Raw genomic sequence first — 26,057 nt, forward strand, 5'->3', positions numbered from 1 at the left:
GACTGGGATTATCAGCATATGGATTGAGATATGTTTTTTACAAAACTTGCTAGTGCTTTTCTTGTCTTGGAACTGGAGCTTTTTATAATTTTGAGACCTTAGTGTTTGAGAGCCATAGAATTCATTTCTTGAGATAATTCCTCTAGAAACTTGTGATTGAACATCAATCATACAGGAAAGGATGATGTGGCAAAGGCTAGAGCATGTTTTCTGTATTACATGAGCTATAGAAACCACTAATAAATGTATACATATATTCATTTTTTTCTGTACAGCTAGTGACTACACACTCTACCCATTTTCCACCCAAAATCCTAAGGATTTTCAGAATCTCCTGTCTGTATACTTGGATGCTGCGTTTTTTCCTTGTTTGAGACATCTAGATTTCTGGTAAGATCTCACATTTTGTCAGCTGTACATGATGATGCAATCCAAAGGAATATTGTATTGTTGAAGGCTTTCATAGCTGGAATGACTGGGTTGCGGTGAATTTTCCGGACTGTATGGCCATGTTCCAGAAGCATTCCTTCCTGATGTTTCGCCCACATCTGTAGCAGGCATCCTCAAAGGTTGAGGGGTCTGTTGGAAACTAGGCAAGTGAGGTTTATATCAGCCAGGCTTTGAAGCTGCAAGGCCATTACATGCTTATCAGAGTGGCCAATTGCAACATTCACACTTGCCTCAAGCAGACAAGACTTCTTTCTTCCACCGTGGACATTCCACAAATCTGTAAACTACACTTGCCTAGTTTCCAACAGACCTTACGACCTCTGCCTGCCATAGATGTGGGTGAAACGTCAGGAGAGAATGCTTCTGGAACATGGCCATACTGCCCAGAAAACTCACAGCAACCCAAAGGAATATTAACTCATTTTCATCTGTATCTTAATTCTGTTCAGGCAGGAAGGCTGGAGGCTAGAACATGAGAACCCAAAAGACCCACAGACACCATTGACCTTCAAAGGAGTTGTTTTTAATGAAATGAAGGGTGCATTTGTAAGTCCTTTTTGATTATTTTGTTCATTCCATTCAATGCTGCTGCTTGGGGACATTTGAGTTTCAAAATTAAAATGTAAACGTTTGAAGTAGACCCAAGTTTCACAGTTATAAATGTTAAGCTGGTAGTAGGTGGAATAAAAATGATTTAAGGGTAGTTTTTTAAAGCTAGGTACATCCTGCCTCAGGCCTACTTCTTCTCATACTGGCGAGGAAGCTCAAATATGGTAATCTGCATGTCAACTTGAGGAAAGTCTCAAGCGTACAGTTCTGTGCTGATCTCGCGCTGTTCAGTGTGTTTCTAATTTATGGATGAGGATGAGATCTTGGCAGCATTTTCTCCATTTTGCCGATGACGAAAAGTTGGGTTGATATGTTGCACTGTAGGAAGAAGAATCAAAACTCAAAGTGACCTTGAGAGAGTGAAGCAATAGTTCCAAGACAGTAAGATGAAATGCAACAGGGCGAAGCATAAAACCCTATGTTTAAATTCAAATAATAATACAGCCAGCCTTCCAGCTATGCAGATTTGAAACTTGTGGATTTCATTATTCAGGATTTGAGTAATATGTTCTCACTAGAAATCTCTAGGCCAACTTCTGTGATTCTGTTGTCAATTTCTACCAGAAATTGACCATAGAGCAGACATGGGCAAACTTCAGCCCTTCAGGTGTTTTGGACTTCAACTCCTACAAGTCCCAACTGCCAGTAAGCTGGGTGAGATTTCTGGGAGTTGAAGTTCAAAACACCTGAAGGGCCAAAGTTTGCCCGTGCCTGCCATAGAGCTTTGCTAAGGAATATAGAGATTCCTAGAAAGAAAACTTCTCTAGGAATATCTTGGTCCTTCAGCGCAACTCTGCAGTCTATACCGAAGAGGTAGGCCCCATCTACACTGCCATTATAATGCAGTTTCGGCTGTGTTACATGGTTAGTGTAGACTCGTAAAGCAGTTCCATGCAGTTAAAATGCATTATATGAGTCTACACTGACCGTATACTAACATATAGGAAACACTGCATGAACACCAAGCACAAAGTAGCTTCGTGCAATAACATCCTGCAGAAACTTACTGGCAGCATATGGGGTGCAGATCCAAAATTAATGAGAACATCAGCCCTGGCTGCTTTACTCAACTGCTGAGTACGCCTGCCCTGTACTTAGCATAGAATTGCAAGAAATGCCTTACAACTAAAGGCTGCTCAATATTGAACCCCATTGCCTTAAGATTTGGTAGTGTCCCTAAGAAACCTGGATTTTTCTGCCATTTTATAAAGAAAGTAGATGTTACCCAGTTAGTAGCGTCAGTCACATATTTTTCTGAAAAGTGTTTTTATTCTTACTGAAATATTTATTTTAAGACAGACAATGAGAGAGTATTCGCTCAGCACCTTCAGAACAAACTCCTCCCTGACCACACATACGCAGTTGTGTCTGGCGGCTATCCGTTAAACATCCCTGATCTTTCCTGGAAACAGCTGAAGGAGTTTCATGCCACACACTACCATCCCAGCAATGCAAGGTATTGAAAGTCTATTCAGAAAACAGAGAAGGACCAGGGTACCTCCTTTGTTAATGCAGTGAAGAGAAAGAGATGTATTTTTATTCAGTAATGGCTAAAACCCTGGCAAATCTAGCTATGATTTTTCTGGATGACTATTGAGACTGCCAAAAGTGTCAAGAAGTTGGAGATGTAGGACGTTAGAAGCAATTAAAATTCTACTTCTGGTTTTGAAAATGACAGATACGGCTTGAGAATCCCTTATCCAAAATGCTTGAGTCCATTTAGAGGTTGGAGTTTTGGATTATGTGTGCATAATGTGATATCTTGGAGGTTCTAAACACAGAATTCATTTATATTTCATATATACCTTATGTACTTAGTCTTTGGGGTCCCCTGGTGCTGCAGTGGGCTAAACTGCTGAGCTGCTGAACTTGCTGACCAAAAGGTTGACGGTTCAAATCTGGGGAGTGGAGTGAGCTTCCGCTGTTACCCCCAGCTTCTGCCAACCTAGCAGTTTGAAAACATGTAAATGTGAGTAGATCAATAGGTACCACTTCTGCAGGAAGCTAACGGCACTTCATTCAGTCATGCTGGCCACATGAGGTTATCTATGGAAAATGCCGGCTCTTCGGCTTAGAAATTAAGATGATCACCACCCCCCAGAGTTGGACACGATTATACTTAATGTCAAGGGAAACCCTTACCTTTACTTTTTACCTTTACTTTTTACTTAGTCTTTAAGAGTAATGTCAAACAATATGTTTGATGTTTTGTGCATGACACACCATTGGTGCACATGGGAACATAAGAAAACAAAGCTGTCACTATTTCAGCCACTCATGTGGGCAGTTTTGAATTTTGAAAACATTGGATAAGGGATACTAAAGCCACATTCGTTGATGCTAAATTCTGAAATTTGATCCAAATGAGCCTTTCTAGATTTAGGCCTTTTTTTATGTACACCCTTTTTTGACTGGCAGTAATCACCTTGCATCCAATCACAGGTTTTTCACATATGGTAACTTTCCATTGGAGCATCACTTGAAACAAATCCATGAGGAAGCCCTGAGTAAATTCCAGAAAATTGAACCAAATACTGCTGTCCCGCCACAGAAACCCTGGGAGAAGCCTGTGAGTATTTGCTTGGTTATGAAAATGTCTGCTGTTTTTCTTAGAAGTAATTGTGTCAGATGGTAGGATGTGTGATTGGACAGCAAGTGGCTTGCAGAGCATGTCATACAATTATCTGTAGGCATCCATTGGAGAGAACATCATCCCAAGTGGGAACACACCTTCCCACTTGGGAGAATGAGTGGACTAAAGTGGGATCCTATAGTTATCTCTGACAACAACAACTTGTTCTGAGACTCTTCTCCTACAATCAGCCTTCCACATTTGGAAGCTAAGCAGGATCAGCCCTGGTTAGTACTTGAATGGGAGACTGCCAATGAATACCAGGCTATATCTCAAAGGAAAGAACTGGAGAAACCTCATCAGAGAATTTGTTGCATATGAAAATCCTGTGAAATTCATAGAGATGCCATAAGTCAACCAGTGACTTGAAGACACGTATGCACACACAGGGAGAGCCCAGCTTTCTTTCCATCCTAACACTTTGGATTCTCATTCACAGAGAGAACACCATGTGAAATGTGGCATGGACTCATTTGCTACAGATGCCAAGAAGCAGACAATGGTCAGCGTCAGCTACCTCCTGTCAGAGTAAGTGGATTGGAATGTGACAAAGTGTGATAATACTGTATTAACTTGAATCAAATGCTCACCAAAATTAGGGTGTGCATTAGATTTCTGTAATATGGTAATCTTAGTGTTGAGTCAAAGCAATAGGAGAAGCTGCTTCAGGAGCACCTGGAGCTCCTATTTGAGGGATGTCATCTGCAATTTAATTGTCATAGGTTAGTGCTATGTTATCTTGGGATATATAGTTTGGTGAGGCATCCATACTCTTTGGCAGAGAAGACTCAATGCATTGTAAAACAACATCCCCCATGATTCCATAGCATTGAACCAAGGCAGTTAAAGTGCATTCATTCTATAGCATAGATGCACCCCAAGGTTTTCTTTTCCATTTCTGGAAGTTTTGGTGCTCTTAACATTTTAGTTTTTAAAGAAGGAATTCCAGGCAGGCAGCAATTGTAATGACCATATTATAAAGGGTGCACCTTTTGCTGCTGCACATTACATTCGCCAGCAAATACATTTTTTGTTTCGGAGTTTTGAAAATTGAGGTGTGCTTTAGATTCGATGGCACATTAGGCTCGAGTCAATATGGGTATTTGCTATTTCCAGTTGGGAAATAGTTCCTGTTATGAAAGCCTTTGAAACACAGTCTGTTTGCAGAGAAAATATTGTCCTGATTTTCTTTGCATACTGTAATAATTAAACTTTATTTTTATCACACCCTGTCTCCCCGAGGGGACTCGGTCCATCTGTACAGTGCATCTGTACAGGGCTACTTTAAGGTTATGTATTGAGATTGGCCATATTCGGAGTACTTTGCACTTTTAATAAACTTTTGAAAAGGAAGGGCAGTTGTAATTTTACTGTTCAGTCTATAGAGGGCTAATTTGTATTATAGCTTTGAATGGATATTTTTTAGTTCTGTCTTTCTCCAGGCATCATAGGGTATGTCAATTTTGTTCTCTCAAAAACAACCATATGCAGTAGTTAAGGTGAAAGAGGGCTCTAAGTACAACGTTATAAGTAACATTGTACCTATACCGGTAGCACAGCGGGTTAAACTGCCAGCTGCAGAAAACCTGCTGACCAGAAGATTTTTTTGTTTCGGAGTTTGTTTCACAGTTCAAAGTCTCAGGTCAGGGTGAGCTGCTGTTAGCCCTAGCTTCTGCCAACCTAGTAGTTTGAAAACAAAATGTGAGTAGATCAATAGGTACTGCTTTGTTGGGAAGGTAAAAGGCGCCCATGCAAGACATGCTAGCAATACGATCAGGTAGGCATCCATGGACAACAGGCTCCTCAGCATGGAAAATGGCACAAGAGCACCTCCCCATAGCCAGAGTTGAGCACAGCCTCCAGGTGCCAGAGATGAAAAGGAGGAAGCCTTTACCTCTGTTTGTGTACTGTTTGTCTTTGTTGTTGATTGTATAATGGCATTGAATGTTTGCCATCGCTGTAATCCGCTCTGAGTCTCTTCGGGGAAATAGACTGGAATATAAATGAAGAATATTGATCAACCTACTGCTTGATAAAACAACTTATGGGATCATGGTGGTAGTTTTACCTAGGCTTGGTTCTTCATATGAACCCAGGGCAGAATGGTGGTGGAATGTTAGTCAAAAGCATTGATGACAGAGCCAAAGTTTGATTATTGATTACAGATGTATATTCTAGAGTGATATCCTAAACTTTTCTTAGCATGTCTTTCTGTTTGTTTGTTTTTTTGTTTTTTTTTAGCATTACCAATAGTTTTGAAACATTCACGCTAAACTTGCTGTCCTCTCTCTTGGTTGGTGGCCCCAATTCTCCATTTTATAAAGCTTTAATCGAGGCTGGACTGGGAACAGATTTTTCACCTGATGTTGGGTAAGTGCGCTGCCTTTCAAGACAGAGCTTTCTCCACAACTTGAATTTAATTTGTCATTGTCCAGTCATTTAGACTGGGCATTTAAAAGAGGAGCGATCTTCACTTTGCTCTTTGTGTGTGACCTCATTCAACCTTATTTGTCGTGAGATGTATAGGGAATTTTGAGATGGAATAAAGTTTCGTATATACTCGTGTATAAATTGACTTCATGCATAAGTTGATGGAAATTTTTGGGGCCAAAATTATGGATTTTGATATATTTCTAGATAAACTGAAAATAATTATGTGGAAGGATAAGGTACTCCTTGCTGCCAACTGCCATTTTCCTGTCCAGGCATTTAAAGAAGACCAGAAGTAGTGCCATGAATTAGGGAGTAGAAGAGTTGTTCTTTTTAGGTTTTCCTAGTACAGAATAGGGTTAAGTAGTTCTGAAATGAATTATTAATGCACCATTTTATCTCTTTGCTTATCTGTCCTGGGATATAATTATGTCAAAAACCATCTTCCCAAGGTCTGGAACAGAGAGCAGTTCATTTTGTGGCCTTTTGCTCCTAGAAACCCACAGGCACTGAGAGGTATCACAGTGGACTTTTGCTCACATTCCTTTCTCCTTGTTTTGTAGGTTTAATGCCTCAACACGAGAGGCTTATTTCAGTGTTGGCCTTCAAGGGGTTTCTGAGGAAGACATTGACACCGTGAAGGAAATTATTGCCAGAACTGTTGATGAAGTTATTGAGTAAGTATTGCCTCTGCTTCTGTTGGAAATAGCAACCTTTGAAGCCTCCACTAACTGTTTGGAAATGTGTATAATTGTTAATCTATATTGTATGTACATTTTGGTTTGCCAGTTTGACTTTGGTGTGGGAAGGGCTTCATTTTTGTTACATAGTTTGCATCAGACCTAAGTGGAGGTGGATGCATGTTGCTGTTTAGACTTTAGTAGAGAAGTATGACTTATGGACTTCAGTGAGTACAACTATACTTAAAGACTATGGACAGTTGATTAACTATCATACCCTGTGTACTCAACATAGAGAAGAAACTACTTTCAATATCTAACTGAACTCTAATCAGAAATGTGCCTGTGTGGTGAATATATACAAGAAGTTTGTTAGTAAACATGTTAGTAAGCATGTTATTTTTAAAGAAGACATTAAACAATTTATTCAAACAATTCAGGTGGCTTTATAGTTTGTTTTTATAATTAACTATTTCTATTTTAATTTTTCAAGGGATGGTTTTGAGGATGAAAGAATTGAAGCCCTGCTACACAAAATTGAAATCCAGATGAAGCATCAGTCAACTAGCTTTGGGCTTGCCTTAACTTCAGTAAGTGTTCTTTCTTCAGAAATGTCTTGCATATGATCCCTCAGAATTATAGTCAAACTTCTCTTCCATAAGTGTCCATTATAACTAGGATGATGTTGTCGTCAATCAAAAAGACTCTGAACATCATAGCCATTTGAGTAAATTTCAATGCCTGCTTTGTGAGTTGATATTAACTGCATACCTGGAACTGGTTTGGTGGTACTTTTTGAACAGATGGAAGTTGAGAACATGCATACATATTGACATCCATTTAGTTTTTAGAGATAATCTTACATCTTTAGGGCCATCATATAACAATCATGGCTCAAATGTTTTCAAAACTAAATTGATAAAAGAGTTTTGCTCACTGTGCTTCTTGATCCTACCTTGTTTTGATTATTTTCCCTTTTTAATTCTCATACATGTTGAGTATCCTTTATCTGGAAACTCGAAATACTCCAAAACTATCCATGCGGATTGCTGAAATAATCACACCTTTACTTTTTTGTTGGTTCAACACACACACTTGGTTTCATACATGAAATTGTTAAAAAGACATTGTGTGTAACTTTACCTTCAAGCTGTAGGTATGATTTCTATGTGGAATATAAATGTAAACAAATTTTATGTTTAGATAAATGAATAAATGCCTAGACTCTATGTATAAATATGCGAGGGGAAGTCATAGGGAGGAGAAAGCAAGCTTGTTTACTGCTGCACTAGAAACTAGGATGCGGAACAATGACTTCAAACTACAGGAAAGGAGATTCCACCTGAACATGAGAAATAACTTCCTGACTGTGAGAGCTGTTCAGTTGTGAAACCCTCTGTCCCAGAGTGTGGTGAAGGCTCCTTCTTTGAAGGCTTTTAAACAGAGGCTGGATGGCCATCTGTCAGGGGTGCTTTGAATGTGATCTTCCTGTTTCTTGTCAGAGGGTTGGACTAGATGGCCCACAAGATCTCTTCCAACTCTATGATTTTATGGGTACCATTTCTGAGATGTCTCATTATGTATATGAAAATATTCCAGAATTTTTTAAAAAAATCTGAAATGCAGAACACTTCTGGTCTTATGCTTTTTGAATAAGAGCAACTCAACCTATATCTATGTGTTAAATTTATTTAATGCTTAAATTGTGGTATGTTTGCCATTTTCACATGGAACTGACCTGTCTTTATTCCTCTCTCCTTACTTTCATCCTTCAAGTATATTGCTTCCTGCTGGAACCATGAAGGAGATCCCGTGGACCATTTGAGGATTGCTGAGAAAGTGGCTCAGTTCAGGCAGCACCTCAAGAAAGATCCAAAGTTCCTTCAGAAGAAAGTAAAGCAGTACTTCAAGGTGAGATGCAATAATGGTATGAACCCTACAATCAGTACTAAATTACTATATGAACAATTCAGGTCGGAGTTCCAAAGGTTCATCTCTGGCAGTTATCACTCCAGGGGGAGGACCCAGAATATTCCTGGAAATGACATCATTTGTCAGGTGCATAATGTTCACATGCATATACCACCAAACAAGAGACTAACAATAGTTTGACTAGTTTACAGTATAATTTTGCTAGGATTTATGTAATTGAAGAGATCAGTTGTACCAGTAGTTGAGTAGGATTGGGAGGAAAGCTAAACCCTCTTCACTTTGACCTTCTCCTTCTTCGACATGGCTCTGGGCAAAAGGATAACCCCCATAGGCTGACATTATCAATGAGTCCAGACGTGGCTTTCTATGACAAACAAAGAGCAATGGAAGAAGCAAAGCTGAAAGAGAAGGTGGAATCTCTCTCTGAGGCAGAAAAGAAACAAACCTATGAAAAAGGTTAGTATATTTCATCTCCTTTTCACTAGAAAAATGAGCTTTCCTTAATCTGATATTGTCCAGTTTTGTGGAATAAAAATTCCTGTCATTCTGAGCCAACAAGTCCATGTTGTTTAGGGGAGACAAGATATGTCCTCCAAAACAGGCAGGTGGTGAATTGGGCAAGAGTGGTGGTGGGATTTTAATAGTAGCTACTCAGAGGGTCCATCTACACCAGACCTGGGTAAACGTCGACCCTCCAGGTGTTTGGAGTTCAGTTCCCTACTGGCTGTTAGGAATTGGGGGAGTTGAAGTCCAAAACACCTGGAGGGTTGAAGTTTGCCCATGTCTGATTTACATTGTAGGAGTAATGCATTTTAAAACTACTTTACTTGCTATTGCTCAATGCTATGGAATCCTAGGATTTGCAATTTGGTGAGACACCAATATGAGAGAGAAGACCAAAGCCCTGTAAAGTTACAACTCCCATGATTCTGTAGGATTGGGCTTTGGAAGCCATAGTGTTGTCAAACTGCATGAATACTACAGCGTAGATGCACTCTGAGATTCCTTGTTGGACAAGATGTTTTTTTGGGAGGAAGGTAAATAATGATAAAGATTGATAGGTTGTCTTCAGTTTCTGCTCTTTAACTCTTTGTATTTTATAGAAATCAAACCTGGGTTGGGTAGGAATATTCATAATCAATAGCTGTTTGGGAAATATTTTACTGCAATGGTTTTCAAAGACCTGAACTGCTTTCCTGAACTGCTTTCCAGGTTCCCTGCCAAAGGACTTGACTGATGTTGGCTGCTTTAATCCGAACTCCTAAGTAACATTCTGTTGTGTCTTCCAGGATTGGAGCTGCTGGAGCTTCAGAGCCAACAAGAAGACACATCTTGCCTTCCGGCTTTGAAAGTTTCAGACATTGAGCCTAGGATTCCATTTACTGAACTGGAGATGTCTCGTACAGGTTAGCCTTACTAAAAGTCTTGGGTGTGTGGCTTAATAGGAAAAATGGATGGCTGGCTTTCTCAATTATCCGTGTTGGCCTTTAATTTGGGTCACCCATGCTGGTGTAGAACCTCCTAAATGGGTGGTGGGACCCATGTCACATTAATAGCTCTTGCTTATGGGTTTAGGTGCTGGAAGCACCCTTGGTTTAAACCATACAGAAGTGAAAGTAGATTTCAACACAAAAAAGTGACAGCTGCATCAATATGTTGCACCAAAATGTGATTACAAAAATGTGAGTCAAGTTAAATGAATGTAATGAAATGGTTAAATGAATGTAATGACTCAGCAAAAGCTTCAGTTCTATGTAAGTATGTGTGCTTGTAGCTTAGTAGCCGTTGGTCTGGGATAAACCTCAGTGGGAGAATGGTCTCAGTCTGTGAGGTAGGCCTTAGTCTTTGAGAAGGCCAAGTTTGAGGAGGACTCGTGTGAGAAGGTTTGGTGAGAGAAGCCCCAGGTTTAAAGCCTTATGTGTATTTCCAGTGTATAAAGGCTGCTGGGTGTAAAAAGCTACTGTGTGAAGCTCCAGTATAATTTCGTTGTGATAGGAAGATCTGTGAGAGCGAAGCTCTTTATCTGCATAAGAAAGAAACCCAGCGTGGAAGTAATGAAGGGAATATAAAGAACTTTATTTGTGTTATAGAAACCTTGTTCTTGTAAATAGTGTAACCATATTATTTTACTGCAAAGAAAAGCCTATGGAAGAGATAACATTGGTCTGTGTGTTTTTGTTCTTTTTATCACTTTGGGCTATTGGTGCTGGGTCATGCTTCTGCTAATAAGTTAGAGGAGGGTCTTTTGTTATTAAGCCCACTCGCCCAACAAGGTTCTCTGACCAAATGAGCATATGTGGAAAGACCCTTTGCTTTGTACCCTTCCTTATCCCTGCTGCTCAGTTTGTGGGAAAAAGAAATGGGGCAGGGACAGCTTGGGGGAGGTTTGGACTTTCAAGTGACCCAAAAGAATGTTTGTTCATTTGTTCAGGGTTTTTTTTTTCTTGCTTATTTATAACAGATAATGTCCCTGTCCAGCACTGCGCTCAGCCCACAAATGGCATGGTGTATTTCAGAGCTATTTCCAGCCTAAACACCCTCCCAGAGGAGCTCAGGCCTTACGTTCCACTTTTTTGCAATGTCATCACCAAGTAAGAAACTTGTGTATTCAAGGTTATTGTTGTGTTGTAACTGGACCCTTCCAAGAAAATGCTAGGCGGGTGGGTGAGGTTATCCTTTTTAGATTTAATGTGGTTTATTTTGTCTCAGATAAGAGTTGAGTTCCACATTGTCTCCTTCCATCCATTGAAGTCTTACTTGGCAGGACAGTGAGGGAGATAGGGAAAAAAGCCTATTATTTTCCCAAGGATGTATTTTCACTTTTTCAAGCAGTTTCTCTCCCTTTATTCCAGTTTTGATGGTGGTGGTGATGATGATAACTTTATTTTTGTATCCCACCTCCATCTCCCTGGAGGGACTTGGGGCAGCTTCCATGAGGACAAGCTTATCAACATAGTTAAAATATAACACACTAAACAACAACATGAAAAAATATAAAACAACAACATTATAACAAAGTATAGCAACCATCGGACCAACAACCAATGGCCTGAAATAAACAGTTTCTGGGCTTGGGTGGGCGGGCTGATGCAAATTAGTTGTGAGGGCTGATGGATAGTGTGAAAGCCAAATGGCAAAATTAGAAATAAAGGGCAATACGAAATAGAGGTTTCCCATCACTTCTTGCATTTGTCATCAAAGGGGGCCTGATAATAATAATAACAACAACAACTTTATTTTTATCCCACCCTATCTCCCTGAGGGAACTCGTGTAGGGCTGAACTTGACACAATGGTATATGTATGTGCATGGGAGTATTTGTGTTTTTCTTATTTTTTATTTATTTTTCTTATTTCAGTAGCAGATTGCTTGTGTCTTTCAGTTATGCAAAAGTCTGTCTTGTTCATCTAGACTTTATTCAGACATTGCTTACCAGGATCAAATAAACGTGCAAAGAGTGTAGTAGTGCCTCTGAGTCAAGACCCTGATTTTCTTAAGCCTTCCTTCTCTTAGAGCAGTGGTTCTCAACCTGTGAGTCCCTAGATACTTTAGCCTTCAACTCCCAGAAATAACAGCAGCTGGTAAACTGGCTGGGATTTCTGGGAGTTGTAGACCAAAACAGTTGGGGATCCAATGTTTGAGAACCACTGCCTTAGAGAGTCTTCACGTACGCAAAAACTTCTCCATATCTGCCACTTTACTATGGAGGGATGCAATAGTGCTCCTTTGTTTGTTACTTCTGTTTGGCAAAATTACAGAATAAAAGTAAAATTTCCCAAGAAAGATATCTGTTTTAGAAGGTGGAAAGGGTACAGGCAATCCAATAAAACAGACAAACTGGTCAATAATTGAAGACTATATTGAAAATAGATTAAGGGACCTTTAATCACACAGAAGGAGTATGGAAAATACATATGGTTGAATATAAAAGGAAATAAATAAGGGTTGGACAGAATCAAGGAAGTCCACTTTTTATTTTCATTTTATTGTTATTACTATTATTCCTTTTTTAATTTTTTTTCTTTTTTCTCACATATATACACATATTTTTCACGGTTTTTTTTCTTTTTTTTCTCTTTTTTTTGGGGGGGGGTGATATGTGCAATTCTTCTCTATTTTCCTACTTTTCTATCTTCTCTAAATTATTCTCACTCTTTCGATGTATTCTTATAATATTCTAATTTCAATAAAAACATATGAAACGAGAAGGTGGAAAGGGAGAGGAGGAGACTGAATTTGGAAGGACTCAGTCTGAATAGCTTGGGTTTCCAGGTTTCCTCTCTTAGGGAAAGCAAGCAGCTCAAAATCCAGTTATGCACATATGCAAAGCAAGTGGAGCACAATTAAGGGGTCTTACTGGTGAAGAGAACATGCAGCCTACAAGGAACTCAGCCTCCTACCCTCTCGTTCTCTTTGCCTTTTTCAGGATGGGATGTGGAGCTCTGAGCTACAGAGAACAGGCTCAAGAAATCGATCTGAAGACTGGTGGCCTTTCTGTTGCCCCTCATATCACTGCAGACGACTCCAGTTTGGACATATATGAACAGGTGAGTTCATCTTTCAATGCCTGACTCTGCTTTTGCTTTGACATTTGAAGTATGGCAACTCTCTACCCAATGAAGACCTAGTTAAGGATTTTTTTTTTATTTTTCCATAAGAATATAAAAGTCGCTGCTGGTGGTGTAGCTTTTGTCTGTGATTTTGTAACTGCCATTTCTGTTTTTCCCATGGTTTTCTCCCCCAGTTTGGGGAAGATAATGTTTTTGTATAGATATTATCAACTTATTATTTTTTTAAAAAATCTCCAAACACATGAAGAATAACATTAATTCCCATAGGCATTTGCTAACAGTTTGCTCAGTAATCTGATTTTATTTCCCCCATTTATTAGGGTGTGATCTTCTCTTCTCTTTGCCTGGACAGAAATCTGCCTGATATGATGAACCTTTGGAGTGAAATATTCAACCAGTAAGACTTTTTTTAAAAAAGAGGGATTACTTATTTTGTTGAAAATACTCAATTTCCTGATGGAGTGCGTGTCAGAAGGCTGAAAATATTTAGAAGATAATTTGCCTTTTTCTGAATAGTAAATATTAAATTGTATTAATATGTGGATGATCTTTCTCTGTGTCCCATCCCCCTTCCCCCAATGTACTTTTTGCAGCCCCCATTTTGAAGATGAGGAACATTTCAAAGTTTTGGTGAAAATGACAGCTCAGGAGCTGTCAAATGGAATCCCTGATTCGGGACACGTCTACGCTTCTATTAGAGCAAGCAGGACCCTGACGCCTGCAGGAGAATTGAACGAAATGTTCAGTGGCATGGAGCAGGTAAAACAAAGGGAAGGGCTTCAGAGTTATTATCCTGATAAGACGCATTTTGGAAGTGAAGTAGGGGATGGGCTTGGTTAGATTCAAATGGCAAGAAAAGAGATTACACCTAAACATTAGGAAGAACTTCCTGATGGTAAGACCTGTTCAGCAGTAGAGTATGCTGCTGCCTTGGAGGGTGATGGACTCTCCTTCTCTGGGGGTTTTAAAGCAGATGCTGAATGGCTATCTGTCAGGAGTTCTTCAGTTGTATTTTCCTGCATGGCAGAAGGTTGGACTAGATGTCTCTTGTGATCTTTTCCAACTCTATAATTCTAGAAGGCCACTAGGAGATGTTATAGTTATGTTTACGCTAATGAGATGTTATAGTTATGTTTACGCTAATGAGATGTTATAGTTATGTTTAACTGATTGTTTATTATATCATTGTTTTTAACTGTTTTTAAACTCTTTTTATGATGTTGAGCATTACATTTTGCTATTGTTAACCGCTTTGAGTTGCCCAAGGGCTGAGAAAAGCGGTATATAAATGAAGTAAATAAAATAATAATAAATAATAATAGGAAATACTAGTGGTCCAGGTATAAGAAGGTATCCAGCTTGAAGCCCTAGAGAGCTAAGAGGCTGTGGCTAGCACAGTGGGTTAAACCATCAGCTTCAGAAGATCTTTCCGATCAGAAGGTCGGCAGTTCAAGCTCCCGTCGGGATGAGCTCCCGTCGTCAGCCAAATCTTCTGCTTATCTAGCAGTTTGAAAACAACAATGTGAGTAGAGAAATAGGTACCGCTTTGGCTAAGAGGTGAAAAGGCACCCCTGAAGACATGCCAGTAATTTGATCAGGAAGGCGCCATAGACAACAGGCTTCTCAGCATGGAAAAATTAAACAAAAGCACCTCCCCATGGCTGAGTTGAGCACAACCCCCAGATGCTGGAGATGAAAAAAGATGGGAAGCCTTGCCTCTGTTTATGTACTGTCTGTCTTTGTTGTCAATTGTATAATGGCACTGAATGTTTGCCATATATTTACCCTGTAATCTGCTCTGAGTCCCCTAGGGAAAATAGAGTGGAATATTAATAAAGCATATTATTATTATTATTATTATTATTATTTGAAACACAACAAGATGAGTCCACAGCAGACAATCTGCTGGCTGTTGTACTGGATCACATGTCAGACACTTCCCAAGCATCTAGGACTGTGTGATGTATTGGCGAATAATGTGTGCAGATCCCAGTAAGGTAGCCTTCTGCAGCTATTATTATTATTATTATTATTATTATTATTATTATTATTATTATTATTTCAGTCAGAATAGACAATCGCAAAATGAGGGCACCATCATGGAGACCCATGGGGGTTATCTGAGGGTCTCGATACTTCTGTAGTCATCTCCCTTTTAGTGGTGTTTCCATATGAACACATAGCAGAAAGTGAAAATTGTATTTTGGATTCTTATACTTGAGTCTTTAGGAGCTCGAAACAGATCTTCTGTCTCTCCTTTTATATCTATTCAGGTGAAACTGATGAAGCGAATTGCAGAAATGTCTGATATCAAGCCTGTGCTCCGTAAATTGCCACGCATCAAGAAGTACCTCTTAAATAGTGATAACATGCGGTGAGAAGGCCTTTCTTCGTGTGGTGTTCTGGATTTTGAATTAACTCCAATGCAAGTGGTTCTTCTACAGAGGCAGAGTGCTATCATAGAATCATAGAATCAAAGAGTTGGAAGAGACCTCATGGGCCATCCAGTCCAACCCCCTGCCCAGAAGCAGGAATATTGCATTCAAATCACCCTTGACAGATGGCCATCCAGACTCTGTTTAAAAGCTTCCAAAGAAGGAGCCTCCACCACACTCCGGGGCAGAGAGTTCCACTGCTGAACGGCTCTCACAGTCAGGAAGTTCTTCCTCATGTTCAGATGGAATCTCCTGTCTTGTAGTTTGAAGCCATTGTTCCGTGTCCTAGTCTCCAGGGAAGCAGAAAACAAGCTTGCTCCCTCCTCCCTGTGGCTTCCTCTCACATATTTTATACATGGCTATCATATCTCCTCTCAGCCTTCTCTTCTTCAGGCTAAACATACCCAGCTCCTTAAGCCGCTCCTCATAAGGCTTGTTCTCCAGACCCTTGATCATTTTAGTTGCCCTCCTCTGGACACATTCCAGCTTGTCAGTATGGAGCGTGCCGCAGCAGCAGTTCCTTAAGACCAGCAATTTCCTGCCCTAATATTTTCATGAGAGTTTAGTATTATTCAGAGAATTTCAAGATGACATTTTAAAAAACCAGCAACAATGCTATGATTTTCAGATAAAGTCACTTTCTAAAGATGGACACTTGCATAGCCATCTTTAGTATCACAGAACGGGGAAAACAAAATTTCTGATCTCTTCTTATGATTATATTTTAGGACCCTGCTTTGGGCTTGGGGGCCCTGTAGAGCCAGGGATTATAATTTTGGCAGTCATAGAATCAATAATAGATTATGTCTTTAGCCTATGCCTAGGAAAGGTGTTCCTAATGTAAGATAGCTGATTTTGTAGGTTAGATTCTTTGTGTTTGTGACTAATGGCTGAAAGGTAAACATAGCCTCAGCTGGCAAGTGTTGTAGAAGTTTGAATTTCTCAAAGAAAGTTCTATTGCAAGAGTTAAAATAGATATATTAGAGTAGGCATGGGCAAACTCTGGCCTGGCCCTCCAGGTGTTTTGGACTTCAACTCCCACAATTCCTATCAGCCTCAGGCCCTTTCCTTTTCCCCCTCAGCCGCTTAAGTGGCTGAGGGGGGAAAGGAAGGGGCCTGAGGCTGATAGGAATTGTGGGAGTTGAAGTCCAAAACACCTGGAGGGCCAGAGTTTGCCCATGCCTATATTAGAGGGTACAGTAGAGTCCCGCTTATCCAACATAAACGAGCCGGCGGAACATAGGATAAGCGAAAATGTTGGATAATAAGGAGGGATTAAGGAAAAGCCTATTGAACATCAGATTATGTTATGATTTTACCAATTAAGCACCAAAACATCATGTTTTACAACCAATCGACAGAAAAAGCAGATCAATACATGGTAACATTATGTAGTAATTACTGTATTTGCAAATTTAGTTTCAAAACATCGCAGTGTATTGAAACAGCTATGGATCCAGGCGGGAGGTATAGTGCATTGGATAATACAGAACATTGAATGAGCAAAGGTTGGATAAGCAAGACTCTACTGTATTTTCAAAATCTAATTCGGTTTGGGGTGAAAAGTATTTTATTTTCCAAGGGAAATTTCTGGTTTTGATAAAAAGACACCAGAGGGTAGGGAGACCATTTTGCAGCCTGAACAGATGTTGGGGAAATGGGAAAGCATCCCTTGGACCATACTTTCTGATGCAAACAACACTTCCTCTCTTGCAAATGTCTCCTTTTAGTCTTCAACCAGCATCCCTTTATTTTTGCACAGATGTTCAGTGAATGCCACTCCTCAGCAGATGCCCAATGCTGCAAAAGCAATAGAAAAATTCATAAAAGGCATTGTCAGGAGTAAAAAGGAAAGGAAGCCCATCCGTCCACATGTGATTGAGGTAAAGGGAGAGATTACATTAAATAATAATAATAATAAAAAGTTGATAGGCCTTGCTAGCTTGTTTGAATGGAACTCGTAAATTCATCTTGTGAAAGGAATGCCCCTTTCCTTTAAAAAGGTAAAGTAGTGCATATGTGTCTTTTTCTTCTATAGCTTTTACCCTAGGAAGCATATACATCTGAACCATATAGCACACATAATAAGGGGACTCTCTGAGTTTGCATTTGGGGGTTTAGGGGAAGAAATGATAAATGATAAATAAAAATTGTGATATATCAATGGAATCTTGTCTTCCTAGAAACCTTCAGATCCTAAAGCTGCTGGCAGTGAAGCCCATGGTTCCACCCAGATTGCAAGGAAGCTAATTACAGTGAGTCTGGATTATTTGTTTTAGACCGTAGTGGTTGTTTTTTTTCCTCCTGTGTCTCGTCAGGCATAGTTACCGTATTTTCCGGCGTAAAAGACGACTGGGCATAAGACGACCCCCCAACTTTTCCACTTAAAATTGAGTGTTTGGGATATACTTGCTGTATAAGACTACAGCTGTTTTTTGTAGTAGCTTGAGAGAGCTTTCTTTGCTCTGGGCTTGAGGGCCGTCTTCTGCTGAAGGCTCATGGTGAGGTGGAGCCAGCACTAGGCCACTGCAGGCAGGTACAGCCAGCGGGCTACCACCCCCAGCCAGTCTCCATGTCCATGCGACCTGTCGCTCATCCTCCTGAGGACACACACTTCTGAAAGGATTTTTCAGGGTTAAAAAGTTGTCTTACACGGCGGAAAATATGGTACCTTGAATTCATTGGAGTAACAGCTAAAATCCTTCTTTTAAACAATTACTTTGGAGAGAATGAGGTAATGTTGTCTGCCTCTCTACAGTTCTTGAAGCCTTGAAAGGCAGCATCATTTGAAATTTATATTCTACTGTATACTGGCTTTCCCCCCAGACAATTGATTTACACACTAAGGGTTTTTAATTTTTTTGAAAAAAGTACAAGGATAACCCCATTCTTTTTTATAATTACTGCCCATAGTGTTACAATTACTGACTATTACTTTTAAAGGAGAAACTGTGGAAACTGAAGTATGTAACCCTTTTCCTGCTTATTCCCTCACCTGCAATATAATTTAAGCCTAACTTCCTGAACCAAGGCTCCTTCCATCATCCTCAGTAAGCCCAAGGGGTGGAGGAGCTGTTTCTAGTACATTCAGAGACTGTCAAGTGAGAGAAGGATGTTTTGAGCCATTAAAGTGATCCTGTTGAGCATATCTTTGCACTCAGATAGCCATTGCTGGACTTCCATTTGATGTTCTTGGATGGGCACAGAGAGAGTACTGTCGGACCTCTTATCAGAGGGAAAATACTCAATACATGTTGTGTCTCTTCCCTCAGGACCCCACTTTCCAGCCTTGTCAGATGAAGACCCATTTCCTGCTTCCCTTTCCCGTAAATTACGTTGGTGCCTGTGTACGAACTGTTCCCTTCACATCCCCAGACTATGCAAGGTAGGACAGTGAAAAGTGCTATCAAATGGGTTCAGAAGTGCTGGTAGTAGATGAAAAAAAAAGTGGTAGATGTCAAAAACAGAACACCTATTTGTAACTTAAGAAATAGTTGGAGCTTACATCTCTTAGTAACTACTAGTTATAATACCTATATATATCACCTTCTGTATTAGAAACAATCTGTTGTAATGTGATTTCAAGGTGTTTCTGACTTATGGCAACCCTAAGATGACACTATTACTTGAGAGTGTGTCTTGCCCAAGATCATCCGGTGGGTTTCCATAGCTGAGTGGGGATTTGAACACTGACTTCCAGAATTGCAGTCCAGTACTCACACCGCTGCATTGCACTATGCTTCAATATGCGATATTGTCCTAAGTCAAAGTTGCCTTGAAAGCAAATGCCAACTGTATAAACTGTCCTACCATGACTATACTTTTTGTTTATGCTTATTAACTTAGAACACGAATGGAAGAGTTACTGAAATAACAAACCCTATTGAAGCTGAAGGTTTGCTGAATAGATAGATAATGCTAGTGTAAATTTAATAGTGCAGTAATTTGGTTCACAAGGAAGATTGTGGCTTCAGGGCAAACCCTTTTGTTCACAGTTTCTCTCTTTCTCTGTTTCAGCCTCCGCATTCTTGCCCGCTTAATGACAGCCAAGTTCCTACACACAGAAATCAGAGAGAAAGGAGGTGCCTATGGTGGTGGTGCACAGCTTGCCCATAATGGCATATTCAGTTTCTACTCTTATAGGTAAGTATTGGACTGACCTGGACACAAACGAAAAATTTACATTTGTCAGATTGCAGACCAGAGTTCTATACCATTGTTGTACATTACCAGATACATTCTTCTGATTCAGGAGGAAGTTGTGTCCCCATGTGACTTGTACAGAAAGTTGTTGATCTAGAAAAGATTATCATAAAGCAAGAACAGGACAGTTTGTGATAATATTATTTGGGGAAAACCATACCACTGTTTTTTAACTACCTTGACTTTTAGGGATCCAAACTCAGTGCATACCCTGGGTACATTTGAGAAAGCTGCTGAATGGGCCAAAATGGGCAAATTCACCCAGCAGGACATTGATGAAGCCAAACTCGCTGTGTTTGCAGCTGTGGATGCTCCTGTGGCACCGTCTGACAAAGGTAGGTAGCCTCTCTCCTCAAACTTCTGGACCTCATGAATGAAGGAGGCTATCTTCTTAAATGGACCCATCTAAGTTTCCACACTGCTAGAAATCTGTTTGTTGATTGAATTACATTTACTTTGAGTAGATTTGGCTCCTCTGTTACTTCAAAAATTTAATTGCAACTGGGAAGGATAAAATGATGGTTAGGAGGACACCAAGTAGTGTTCCCTTAATTTGGTGTGTTTTGGAGACCAGAGAAAGACACCAGTCATTGCTCAAGTAGCACAATGGGAGAGGGAAGAGAACTTGCATAATTATTGTAGAATAATCCATACTGTCATTGCTTGACATCTTTGCTTAATAAGCTGTCTATATCTTGCTTTTGGAACAATCCATTGAAATGACTGAAATTAATTTCATGTAGGCATTATGCATGGGTGAGTTCGTTTGGAAGTTGTGGATGTTGGAACTAAAGCCAGAAGTTTCACACTTCCGAACTGGGTTTCAAAGCGTACTTGCGAGTCAGACGTCCCCTGTAGTTTCGAAGTGACCTGGACCATCGATTTCAATGGCTCGGAAGTCGATTTGGAAGTATGAGAAATCCTTTTTGATGAAAGTAAGCCTGCTGGGAGGTGCAGCCTAAAGTGCTTGCCTCCCAGCCAATCAGGGCTTATGTTACAATATTTCCTAAATCTCCTGGACCCCAACACCCAGGTGTCTTCCCTAAGTCAGGGGAAATGCACCAAAAAAAAGGAAGGGGGGGTTCAACTGCCTCCCTTCTGTTTGAAGGGAAAGAGAAGCCTCCAAAATTTCCCCAGTGTCAGTACTGTTTTCCCCTATAGCACATGTGCGCCCGACATTAACAAATCAATTCGGAAGTTTCAGAAAGTCTTTAAAAATTTTGAAAAATTCGGAAGTGACTTTAGAATCAAATCACCAGCAGCACCCCCTACTTTTGAACAGTTTAGAACCATTTTTTTATCAACCATGCCTAGTAGGCATTATCCAGGTGAAGTGCAGCAATTAAAATGCATGCTGGAGAGCCCTACCTATTAATGAATTTTATATTTATGCTAAAATTCCTAAATTTGGGGTATTGCTTTGCACTTAATTTTAGTTTTACATATGATTTTGATTTTAGCTGTTTGGATTATAGACCCTATATGATTTCTATTACACATAAAGGATTTTGCATTTGACTGTTTCAAAGGAAATGAATGATGCAGAATTAGTTGCATAATTTTTATGCTATGCATGCTTTTCTCAGAAGAGTAAATCAAGAGTGAAGCAAGTTAGGAAATTATGTATGCTTTGAAAAATGTATGCTTGGAAAATGATTGTAGATGGACTGCCATCTGTTACTATTATTCTTGAGGGTTGCATGAACAGATAACACATGTGAATTCTACTGTATAGGAATGAATAACTTCTTGCATGGAATCTCTGATGAGATGAAGCAGTGGCACAGGGAACATCTTTTTGCAGTCAGCAAGGACAACCTGATCGATGCAGCCAATAAGTAAGTCTCATATATCTGTTGAGGCCTCCGAGAAGGCAAAAGGGGAGGATGTACCATATAACTGTATTAATCTATAGAATTAGATCTTAGTCTGACACATAACAGTAACTAAATCAAGTTGAACTAAGTAAGTATGGTGTGTGACAATGACGGGCTGGAACCTGATTTAATTGTACTGAAATCACAATGGGTTGAATTGCTGAGCTACTGAACTTGCTGATTGAAACATTGGCAGTTCGAATCCGGGGAGCAGGGTGAGCTCCCGCTGTTAGCCCCAGCTTCAGCTAAGCTAGCAATTTGAAAACATGCAAATGTGAGTAAATAGGAACCACTCTGGTGGGAAGGTAACAGTGCTCCATGCAGTCATGCCAGCCACCTTGGAGGTGTCTATGGACAAAGCCTGCTCTTAGGCTTAGAAATGGAGATGAGCACCACCCCCAGAGACAGACACAACTAGACTTAATGTCAAGGGAAAACCTTTACCTTTTTAAGTTAGTCGTGACTAATCTAAATCCTGCTATTTTAGTAAGTTTGCAAGTACAACCTCATAGTTCTGTGGCTGATGAGATTGTTTACTGTTGCTCCTGTATTAGTTACTGCTCTGGCCTTGCCTTTTTCCAAAACGGTTTTGTTGGAAACAAGCACAGTTCTAGTGATGAGTTTGCAATCAGTGTGACTGGAGCATTGTCACCCCCAATACATCTGTGCACTCTCTCTATGAGTCACTATTTTGAACGTGCCTCCTTTCAGTCTGGAGGCGTATGTGGCGCAATGACACATGTAAAACCGGATGGGCTTCTCCTGTAAGAACTATTCTTCATTTGGCATGATCTTAAATGAAAACCTCTTGGAGAACAAGAAGGAGGGATCTCTCAGGAGATGTTATATTTGTGGGGCGGGGAGTGCTGTAGGCATTGCATTTTTTCATTGCTTTTGTCTCTTAGGAGACTGGAATGATCCAAATAATTTTCTGACACCTGCCATGGGAAACTCCTGACTCACTGCTCTTCTGCCCTGCTTCCTGGCATCCGACTTGTTTGTCGCTATTGCAAAGAGCATCAGGCTCTGCCAAACACTTGGCATTGTTTCCTCCATTCCAGCTAACTGTTTAGTTCACTACTTTGTAGTTGTAGTTCTTTGGATGTAATCATCAGACATCAACTTCACAGAAACTAACAGAATGGCAAAGAGGAAGGAGTAACTGGTCTGAAATAAGCAACAGAGGAAGGCTGACAAATATTGCCATATAGCTAAGGAAGGGGGGAACAGGAAGCAGTGAGGTTGGCGGTCTCATTGCTGAAATCTTCTGTTGCAAAGTCCTTGATCAATGTGCTTTGAGGCTGTATGCATGCGTAATTGAGCTGAGGACAGCTTTGTGATATTAAGTTCTCCATCTCTCACCTCAATCATCCCAATTAGGAGATAAGCATAGAATCATAGAGTTGGAAGAGACCTCATGGGCCACCTAGTCCAACCCTCTGCCAAGAAGGTTGGACTTACATTCAAAGCACGCCAAGCAGATGGCCATCCAGCTTCTGTTTAAAAGCCTCCAAAGAAGGAGCCTCCACCACACTCTGGGGCAGAGAGTTCCACCGCTGAACAGCTCTCACAGTCAGGAAGTTCTTCCTGATGTTCAGATGGAATCTCCTTTCTTGTAGTTTCATAGAATCAAAGAGTTGGAAGAGACCTCATGGGCCATCCAGTCCAACCCCCTGCCAAGAAGCAGGAATATTGCATTCAAATCACCCCTGACAGATGGCCATCCAGCCTCTGTTTAAAAGCCTCCAAAGGAGGAGCCTCCACCACACTGCGGGCCAGAGAGTTCCACTGCTGAACAGCTTTCACAGTCAGGAAGTTCTTCCTAATGTTCAGGTGGAATCTCCTTTCTTGTAGTTTGAAGCCATTGTTCCGTGTCCTAGTCTCCAGGGCAGCAGAAAACAAGCTTGCCCCCTCCTCCCTATGACTTCCCTTCACATACTTATACATGGCTATCATGTTTCCTCTCAGCCTTCTCTTCTGCAGGCTAAACATGCCCAGCTCTTTAAGCCACTCCTCATGGGGCTTATTCTCCAGACCCTTATAGAAAATCTGCTATGAAGCACAATCACATTGTGTTTCATAGCTCATTTCCTAGCCCAGCATTATAATACTACCTCACACAGTATTTTTTCCCCTACAAGGCTTGAACAACCCACATACCCTTTCCCCAATGAGACAAAAAAACTAAAATTGAAAAGGGAAGGGAAGTGATTCATTTTTGGTTGAGTTGGTCACAATCATCCAACCGGCCTTGCAGGAAGGGGAAATGGCTGACACTCCTTTTTGTTGACCCTCCAAAGGACACAAATATTTCAGAAAATATTTACTTTTAAGCAGATAAGGAGATAACCTCCTTTATGTCTGAATGTATAGGGATGTTACGCCATATCTGCTTGAAGCACTTATTAAAGGTAAGGCCAATGATTGATGTGTTGTCGAAGGCTTTCATGGCTGGAGTCACTAGGTTGCTGTGAGTTTTCCGGGCTGTATGGCCATGTTACAGAAGCATTCTCTCCTGACATTTCAGGTAACCATCCTCAGAGGTTGAGGGTGCCTGCCGTAGATGTGTCTGTGGGTGAAACACCAGGAGAGAATGCCTCTGGAACATGGCCATACAACCTGGTAAACTCACAGCAACCCAAAGCCAATGATACTTTTTATTTCCAAGGCTCTTTTCCACCAATCATAATTGTGTGTTTTATATCAGAAAGAGAAGCCTTTGTCCTGACTATAGTAGACCCTCTGAATCATTTGCATTTTATAATGTGTTGTCTCCCCCTTTAATAATTAATTCAATCTGTCTCATCTAGTTTGGAGTAACTAGTAGGATTTTAGCGGGAGGCAAAGAAGAGGTGAAAAGAGTTGCCCAGAGCTCCTCAAAATCCAGCTAATGAATAGGCAAAATTCTCCCTGGAGTATAAACTGAAACTAATGAGGATTTTTTTTGTTGCTTTCAGGTACCTGGTAGCTGGGAAGAGCACAAGAGGACTGGCTATCCTTGGGCCAGAAAACCCCAATACTGCCAAAGACCCTTCGTGGGTGATACGATGATGTTTGCTGCTGTCTTGGTGTAGAGGATATCAAACCAATTCACATGACAGATACCAAAATGACTTTGAAAACCCCATCTCCCTTTTGAAAGTGCTTTTTAAGACGAGAAGCCATTTCCACTCCGTTGTTTTAAAGAGCTTGGAATTGCTTTTTACTGAGGAAAGATTTTTGCAACAATACCCATCTTTCTTGAATCTCATAAGCAACAGTTCTAGATGATGATTGTAACTGCAGCCTGTCAGAACCATGGTTTGTTCTGACAAACTGATTATGTTTTATCTACATCATATTTTGGAAAAGCACAGAATGACACTGTACAGTGGCTGATTGTCAATCATGTCTGACTGAAGGAATATCACGTTTTTAACTAACCCTCCTGGGAACTGACATTCTTCTGTACTCATCCTTATAAATTCTTTTTGTCTCAACTTTGTGCCATTAAATATTTCAAGCCCTGATGAGTAGTTTATCATGGGAGTTATATTTCACATATTTATATATTTATTGTATCAGAAGTGAACCGAGGGTACAGTTGTAATGTATTTTAAAATACAAACAACGTTTAAAAACTTGGCATTATACTAAGGATATTTAGTATAATCTTTCACATGAGGTGATACTAAAGGCAACGATGAAAGACAGGCTTCTGTATTTCCATTTTGATGACAGAATTGTATGAACATTTAACTCACTATTTTACTATAGAGTTAGCAGACATACAGTGCAGTGAGAATGCCAGACACAGTAAAGTTTGGAAGAAGGGCACATTGTGAATCTATATATATATATATATATATATATATATATATATATATATATAAATGTAAAGTTCGTTTGTGGGATTAACATAACTCAAAAATCACTGGACGAACTGACACCAGATTTGGACACAATATACCTATCAGGCCAACGAGTGACCATCACTCATAAAAACACTAAAAAACACAGCAGAAGAGACTTAAAAAGCACAAAAAATACATTACAACGCATGTGCAAACCACATATATAAATGCAAACACATATATACACTTGTACACAAATTTATACACACACAATACACATATATATACACACACAACACATATACACAAATTGGGCCACAGCAACGCGTGGCAGGGGACAGCTAGTGAAACAATACATCTTGAATCTATACATACGTTTTTAAGCAAGGGGGTACAATTTGAGAT

At 40.1% G+C, this 26,057-nt stretch overlaps 1 protein-coding gene across 1 annotated transcript in view; it reads left to right on the forward strand.

Annotated features, from left to right (window-relative positions):
- The window catches only part of PITRM1 (pitrilysin metallopeptidase 1), a 35,436-nt gene extending 10,108 nt beyond the window's left edge, over window positions 1-25,328 (forward strand). The window contains exons 5-27 of the mRNA XM_060782538.2: window positions 276-390; window positions 900-996; window positions 2,355-2,515; window positions 3,502-3,628; window positions 4,131-4,219; window positions 5,933-6,061; window positions 6,685-6,798; window positions 7,295-7,391; window positions 8,578-8,712; window positions 9,051-9,189; window positions 10,023-10,139; window positions 11,195-11,324; window positions 13,160-13,280; window positions 13,625-13,701; window positions 13,898-14,063; window positions 15,578-15,678; window positions 17,502-17,622; window positions 17,923-17,994; window positions 19,012-19,124; window positions 19,757-19,882; window positions 20,132-20,277; window positions 21,678-21,780; window positions 24,777-25,328. Coding sequence (XP_060638521.2) covers window positions 276-390; window positions 900-996; window positions 2,355-2,515; window positions 3,502-3,628; window positions 4,131-4,219; window positions 5,933-6,061; window positions 6,685-6,798; window positions 7,295-7,391; window positions 8,578-8,712; window positions 9,051-9,189; window positions 10,023-10,139; window positions 11,195-11,324; window positions 13,160-13,280; window positions 13,625-13,701; window positions 13,898-14,063; window positions 15,578-15,678; window positions 17,502-17,622; window positions 17,923-17,994; window positions 19,012-19,124; window positions 19,757-19,882; window positions 20,132-20,277; window positions 21,678-21,780; window positions 24,777-24,870 — 2,690 coding nt within the window. The 3' untranslated portion in view covers window positions 24,871-25,328. The remainder of the gene's footprint in view (window positions 1-275; window positions 391-899; window positions 997-2,354; window positions 2,516-3,501; window positions 3,629-4,130; window positions 4,220-5,932; window positions 6,062-6,684; window positions 6,799-7,294; window positions 7,392-8,577; window positions 8,713-9,050; window positions 9,190-10,022; window positions 10,140-11,194; window positions 11,325-13,159; window positions 13,281-13,624; window positions 13,702-13,897; window positions 14,064-15,577; window positions 15,679-17,501; window positions 17,623-17,922; window positions 17,995-19,011; window positions 19,125-19,756; window positions 19,883-20,131; window positions 20,278-21,677; window positions 21,781-24,776) is intronic.
- Window positions 25,329-26,057: the final 729 nt, after the last annotated feature.

This window comes from Anolis sagrei, chromosome 6 (assembly GCF_037176765.1).
Source record: "Anolis sagrei isolate rAnoSag1 chromosome 6, rAnoSag1.mat, whole genome shotgun sequence".
Lineage (NCBI taxonomy): Eukaryota > Metazoa > Chordata > Lepidosauria > Squamata > Dactyloidae > Anolis > Anolis sagrei.